The 7,812-nt window shown below is 39.7% G+C and overlaps 1 protein-coding gene across 1 annotated transcript in view; it reads left to right on the top strand.

Moving 5' to 3' along the window:
* Positions 1 to 1,490: 1,490 nt before the first annotated feature.
* PPM1L (protein phosphatase, Mg2+/Mn2+ dependent 1L) overlaps positions 1,491 to 7,812 on the top strand; it is a 142,200-nt gene continuing 135,878 nt past the window's right edge. Inside the window, 2 exon segments of the mRNA XM_072408049.1 lie at positions 1,491 to 1,708; positions 1,854 to 2,259. Coding sequence (XP_072264150.1) covers positions 1,861 to 2,259 — 399 coding nt within the window. The 5' untranslated portion in view covers positions 1,491 to 1,708; positions 1,854 to 1,860.

Genomic DNA, 7,812 nt, shown 5'->3' with positions numbered 1-7,812 from the left:
GGGAATAGTAGATAAGCATTGCATGCAATAAAGGTATGAGGCACGGTGCGTTTTACAGATTGTGGGTAATTCATGGATGAGACATCCTATTTTGTCATAATTACTGTTGTGTGCTGGAGTAAAGTTCCTTCTGGAGACATGGATAATGAGGAGCGGTGTGCTGGGGTAAAGATCCCTCTAAGGAGGTGTGTGTCTGATAGAGTGCAGATCTCACTAGGGACATGCATACCAGGAGAATGTATGTGTTCTGGGGATGAATAATTGGGAAGTATATGTGTTTTGGGAAGTGGAATTCACTGGGGACTTAAACACTGGGAACATGTCTGTGTCCTGGGGTACAGATCTCAATAGGGACATGTATACAGGGACATGTCTGTGTTCTGGGGTACAGATCTTACTGGGGAGATGGATAATAGGTAATTCTCTGGGTGCTGGGCTGCAAATACCAATAGGTACATATATAATGGAAAGGTGAGTATTGTGCTGGAGTTTAGATCTTGAGCTTACCTACTGCATTTATTTATTACGTCTATAGGAAAATATCACCCTCGCTTCGTCCCTGCTTATGCTGTGTGTCCTTCTTGTGTATACACAAGATCATCAACTTTTAGAACTGTAAGTGTTTCTGATATGGATGTATGATAGAAGTGTGGGATGAGATGATTGGGGAGGTGCACATCTCTGCTTGACAATACTGTGTATTGATGAAATAGAAAATGACAAGTTGCAGCACAGGCTATAATGAAGCGTAACATATGAGAACTGTGGACTACAGATACCAGCATGCCCTGTGTACACTGTATATTACAATCACACCAGTGTGCCCCATCACAACCTGTTTATGACATATTATGGCACTGATGCTTGGCATACACTGTCCTTCATGTGATTTTTAGTTACTATCATCATAATTAGGATCAATTTAAAGTGACCATCTGCTTGTCGATATTTGATTGATGATAATTGATTATATCTTACGAAATATTGATGGTGACTCAAAAGTGTTTTAGATTTGCATAAAATGGTTTACCAATCGACATAAAGAACATTGCCTTGCCCAATGAATTTGTCTCCCACATGTAATAGGTTTATATTGCAGTCAGATTGGGGGCCAGATTTGGCTCCCGGGCCAGAGTTTGACACCCCTGATCTATGTTTTCCCAGCATGACACAAGTGTCAGCCTTCTTGAGGTCACACACAGGCTGACTCTTCCTGAGGTCACACACAGGGTTGCAGGGTGTTCGGGCAGTGACAAGGGCCAGCACATGCCTGCACACACAGCCTGACTCTTCTCCACAAATGATTATTTCTGTCCCTCCTCGCTTGCAGTGTTCCTGCTTGTGGTGGGACGTACCATTCGCTCACTGCAGTGTAGGGGGGACTATTTGTAGTTGGTTACTCAGCAGAGCTAAAACGCCGGTTATATTCTTCTTACAGCGCGTATAGGTGTGTGGATATATGGAATCCGTAACGGGACACACATAGGCTGCCATATCAGCGGTATATCTGGCCTTGGTGGGCGGGAGGTAAGAAGGACACCCCTGTCAGGCGTACATTGCGGCGGCCCGGTGTGGGGGAGACCCGCAGAACAGCCGGTGTGTGCACCTTATGACAGCGCTGCAAGGTGCTGAAGGGACAGAAGCGGAGTGAGCGGACTCGGTGCTGCCTCCCATCCCCTGTCAGAGCAGGCAGACAAGACTGTGACTGGTAAGACCCCCTCCCCGTGCCCAGTCATTGCCTGTGCCCTGCCTGTGCCCCCTTTGTGTTAGGTGCTGCAGACCTGTGCCCCCTCCCGGGGAGGAGTTCGGGTCAGACTGCCATGCACTGATTGCCCTCCTCCTCTCTCCCCCAGGACATAAATGATAGAGGATACCATGACTCTGCTGTCTCTCCTGGGTAGGATCATGCGTTACTTCTTACTCAGACCGGAGACCCTGTTCCTGCTGTGTATCAGCCTGGCTCTCTGGAGCTACTTCTTCCACACCGACGAGGTCAAGACCATCGTGAAGTCCAGCCGGGACGCCGTGCAGATGGTGAAGGGGAAAGTGGCGGAGATCATGCAGAATGACCGGCTGGGAGGTCTCGATGTCCTGGAAGCAGAGTTCTCCAAGACCTGGGAGCTCAAGAGCAACAATGTGGCCGTCTACTCCATCCAGGGCCGGAGGGACCACATGGAGGACCGCTTCGAGATCATCATGGACCTGCTCAACAAGACTCACCCATCCATCTTCGGCATCTTTGATGGCCATGGAGGAGAGGTAAGACTGGGACAAGGGCATACTACAAGAGCCAGGTCACCTATAGGCATGGTATAATCATGGTATAAGCATAGTAAATTCATGGTATAATCATGGTATATTCATGGTATATTCATGGTATAAGCATGGTATAATCATGGTATAATCATGGTATATTCATGGTATAATCATGGTATAGTCATGGTATAATCATGGTATAGTCATGGTATAAGCATGGTAAAAGCATGGTATAAGCATGGTTTATTCATGGTATAAGCATGGTATAAGCATGGTATATTCATGGTATTATCATGGTATAAGCATGGTATAAGCATGGTATATTTATGGTATATTCATGGTATAAGCATGGTATATTCATGGTATATTCATGGTATAAGCATGGTATAATCATGGTATATTCATGGTATTATCATGGTATAAGCATGGTAAAAGCATGGCATAAGCATGGTATATTCATGGTATAAGCATGGTATTATCATGGTATAAGCATGGTATAATCATGATATATTCATGGTATAATCATGGTATAATCATGGTGTAAGCATGGTATATTCATGGTATAATCATGGTATAATCATGGTATTATCATGGTATAAGCATGGTATAGTCATGGTATAAGCATGGTATAATCATGGTATTATCATGGTATAAGCATGGTAAAAGCATGGTATAAGCATGGTATATTCATGGTATAAGCATGGTATAATCATGATATATTCATGGTATAAGCATGGTATATTTATGGTATATTCATGGTATAAGCATGGTATATTCATGGTATAATCATGGTATACCATCACACAGCCTGCCAGGTGATGGAGCTTACAATGGCTAACACTCAAGTGGCAGCACTTAAAGGCAGATAATGTTATCCTGATCCTTCAAAGTTTCAGAAAGTGACAGGACTAGCAAACAAGTGTACATGAAAGGGATACATTTCTATTCATTACTGTAGGTGCTGATCAGTCTGGGTGTTGTGATGGCCATTACACAGGTGTAGTGGTGTAGGGAGGTTGTGTATGTAAGTAATATTGGGTCTTGTAGTCTCCCAGTCACATCATATTCTGGGATTTCTTGAACCCAGTACAATAATATACAGCATCATGCTGGTACTTGTGCCCCGTACTCCAATAATATATGTATGGGCTTGTAATGTCCTCATCACATAATATAGAGTAGAATGAGACTTGTCAAGTGGCATACTAAGACTTGTAGCACCAAGATCCTGTATAACATACTGGGGATGAATCTCTAGTGACTGTTCACTTAGCAAATTAAATGTTCAAAAGGCTTAGTAACAAAATAAATTAGTGATAACGTCACATACAAAAGTCCTGTTTTTGTTAGTCCCATAGCACAAGATTACATATTACAAGTCCACCTATTTTTCTTTACTTTGCTTTTTTACTATCACTTTGCAAAATGTAGCTACACTAAAGTGAACATTCACTGTGTTAAGTGAAAAACCTATACTTCTTTAGTAATACCCTATGGTGTATGCACATAGTGTTTGGAGTCGTAGTCTATCAGACACATTGTAATATATCTAAACAGGTGCTGCTGGGACTTGTAGCCCCCTATTCGTACAATTTTAACAATATAGTGGTGGTACTAGGACCTGTACTCCCCTATTCCTGCAATTTTACCATTATTGTGGTGGTACTGGGACATGTACCCCCCTATTCCTGCAATTTAAACATTATGGTGATTGTCCTGGGACTTGTAGCTCCCCCGTTTCTGCAATTTAAACCTTATGGTGGTGGTACTGGGATTTGTAGCCCCCTATTCCTGCAATTTTAGAATTATTGTGGTGGTACCGGGGACTTGTAGCTGCCTTGTGATGCTAGGAGCTGTAGCGTCTCATTGGTCCTATAATGTACACTATATGGATCATGTAGTTCCTTTCCATCCCCACAAGTATACATAAAATGTATGTAGAGTTGTATGTTTGGGATTGTAGTCCCCTGATCCCATACAGGTATGCCCACTAAGACTATGCACAGAATGAACAGCCCTAAGGTGGGTTGGTGCCCATTGCACCATGTCAGTATCTTGTCAGTTATTTATTTGGAGAAGGAAAGGCTGGCGGGTTGTGTGGATGGAGGTCTGACATTTAGTTAGGAAGTTTTCAGGGATTATTTTTCTATTCTGAGTCAGAGCTATTGTTTCCAGACCCAGGACACAAAATAAATGTGCACAAAGGCTACCATGCTTTATACCAAGTACATACACTTTACTTTCAGCCCTTTAAAGACTTGTTTCGAATGCAAGAATGCCATAACACCCCTCAGTTTTTTGATTCCTGTAGTCAGGTCATTGAAGAAATGATTTCTGAGCCGGTGTTTTGGGTTGCTGCACTTCTTACTTGCTGTATTCCTTGCTTTGCTGAATGAGAGCAGCAGTCTTGTTGCTATCATCTATTTACTTTCACAACTATGTTATTATTTTGCTTTTTTATTTTTTCCTATTGTTTGTTATAACATTGGAACTCATCATAGTTTTCATTTCTTGCTAACAGTCTTACCATTATTGTTGTTACCGTCAGTGCTTGATAAACATTAGTCATAAGTGTCTTGTTTATTCTTGCCTGGTATTAGCATGAAGAAATATTTATAGGCACCAAGTCAATGCCTCATACACGCATCCCACGATAGGGATCCAAACACCATTAGAATGTATCAGTGCGCAGTCCTGTATTTTTATGATAATTAATAATTACATTTATTTGAAAACCATCCTCCGTTTAATGAAAGTGGCTATAGTGATTTTTGCTGGGCTGGGATTATCTCGCTCTGATTTGAGTAACTGTGTGGGCTGAATTGCTTTGTTCATTTTCACCACACTAACCCTTCTGTATTGCTGCTCAGAATATGATTGTTCATTCAGACCCCAGATATAAAATATTGTACTGATGGAGCGTGTCTTTATAGTCCTAATGTAATTACTAAACAGAATCTTTTGCCTAAATGTAACAATTGTATTGTACGAGTTTCCAGGAATAGAAGACAGCATTGTCTGAGAGTATAATACGTCATTGTCCCTACATTTGTAAAATGTATAATGAAGAATGGCTCATCATAACTCATCATAGCTCTTTTTATGAAAGTAACCTTGTTAAAGCAAGCTCTTTTGATGTGAGTTGTTATGCTTTGTGTGCAGACGGGATAGACTGGTGACTAAATCTGTCATGTTCAGGATGAGTTTGGAATCTTCTCCTTACAATTCATGACTGTTTGCTAGGAGTTACAGGCATTACAGATGAAGGACAGCAAGGGTCTAAAGTAATGCTACACCCACGTTGATCTCAATTTTTTTTTTTTTTTTTTGGATCAGCCATAAATTAAAAAAAAGTTTTCCATACATGAGCAATTTTTTGTTTACAGTTGGAAATAAATTCCAATTTAAAAAAAAAATATTTGTAGAGTGAATCAGTGTTTTATGTATTTAGGGTAAATGCCAGTTTACTAACTTTTCATATTTTCCACCCTGGTTGAAGTTTACTTCCATTGCAATGGCCCATTCCTGAGACAAGTAATAAAAAGCCCAGTTTATCTCTGTTAAGCCAGACTTGATCAGAGCTTGCACAAGGTTTTGGAGCCCCATGTGATGGGGATCATATGCAGCAATTCTCTGTGCTGCAGCTTGGAAAAGGACTTGGAATTTTAACACCTCAATAGGTGAAAAGGGCTGAAAGCAAAAGGCCAGTAGAGTCAGTTAGTGGAGGATAGGGTTGTTGGTGGGTTAGTGGACCGACTATTTTTCCTTGATTTTAGTTCTGTTAATTATGAATGACCCCCTTTTTTCATTTATTCCACCCACTGATCATAAGACATAAATGCTGCATGCTTTACGAATGTTACACAGTTAATGGAAGTGGCCACAATACGTTTATGTCTTTGTTATGCACATTACTCAAAACCACACCTTAACAATAGCAATGGCAGTGCTACCTAAATAAATCTTATTTTATTGCTGGGAGTTTAATAGCAGATACTGATAATTGGATCCATTACCGAGGCAGAGAATTGATGCTGACAGATGGTCAAGTAAAAAAAAAAGCACCTTCAGAAGAAAAACGCTTACAGCTTCTGCAGATTGGGGACACGTGTCAACTATGAGCTAGTAGATGCTTTTCTAATCAACATCAGATTTATGAAGTTAAATGTGACTGTTTTTTGTTAATGTAAGAATTTTAGAGTCATATTAAATGCAGTATTCTTACTCATATTCAAAGCAGTGATGGAAAAATAAGGATGTTGTTTAAAGGCTTCTAGCAGAATAAATACAATGGCTCTGATTTATTAAGTAACATCATTGTTTAAAGCACACATGTATTTTAATATATATATTTTTCCTAATTTGAACACTTACCTCTGCACGCCAGGCTGTCCTGATCCAGTTATGTCTATTTGAGAGGCTATGGAAGGTGTCACTAACTTTCATGTTTTTGTATAATCTCAGCACTCATTACCATGTACAGTCATTACCATGTTGTTCCTGGCCATGAAAGTATTCCAAGCTGACATCCCATACGAGTGCAGAAAAGATCTTATGTTGGCTTACAGATGGTTGATTAGCTTTTATGTTGTGAAGATATGAATGTGGGAGTGCTTAAGTAGTTTAGTAAAAGACAACTGGATGGGCTGAACTTTTTTCCAATGTGGTCTGACCCCAAGTATAGAAGTTAAGAGCTGAGTGCATTTCTTTAGATTAACACGTATTTTTCTGTATTTGGATGTTTTTTTAAAAGGATAAAACAATGCATATTCCAAGGAAATGTATTTTTTGCCTCTTGGCAACTGTCTTGATACTGTTTGGAATCCACTTAATTTGGTTTGTATTATTGTTATGTTCTGCTGGTGTTGTGATTGTTTTTATGCAGTGATTGGCTAATATTTCTTTCCCTAACTGACACAATCGTATCATAAACACATTTAGGTCTACTCCCTTTTATCCCTGGAAAACAATAGGTGACCACTTGAAAAAAATACAAATCTAGACCGATTGGTGTATCCATAAGATAGGTCTGTGTATTGGAATAGTTATAAAACCCACAAATATCTTATTTCCCAATAGTTATAATGTCAGCAAGATCAGAAGATGAAGGGGATAAATAGCCTTTTCTGGGCTTTGAAAGGGAATCAGCTTTTTGTAAATATCCTTAAAAAAAAATTGTTTCTTTGTATAGTTTCTGACAATATATTTTCACAGTAAAGTTTTTACATGGGCTCTTCCTCCTGATTTGCAGTGCTTAACAACAGTTTGACTTTAATGCTCCTTCCTATAATCTTGAAGGGAGGAGGTCTGCCAACTCATTAAAAACAATGGTCTCTCTTTTCTGGCTGATATCTCAACATTTGACAAGAGAGCAAACAATGTATTCTACTAAACCAAAGAGGGCTTCTAATGGTCAAATAATAAAGATCTAGATTTGTTAGAACAACAAAATGATGGAAAACCAAGTTTGCAAATTTGAATCTTACCTCAAAAATCAGTTTAAGATATGCATTGCAAAACATTTTACATACTTCAAGAGGAACTAAACCCAAAAAC

The sequence above is a fragment of the Pyxicephalus adspersus genome, chromosome 4 (genome assembly GCF_032062135.1).
Source record: "Pyxicephalus adspersus chromosome 4, UCB_Pads_2.0, whole genome shotgun sequence".
NCBI lineage: Eukaryota > Metazoa > Chordata > Amphibia > Anura > Pyxicephalidae > Pyxicephalus > Pyxicephalus adspersus.
The sequence above is the reverse complement of the archived record's forward strand: the minus strand, read 5'-3'. Positions and strand labels throughout refer to the sequence as shown.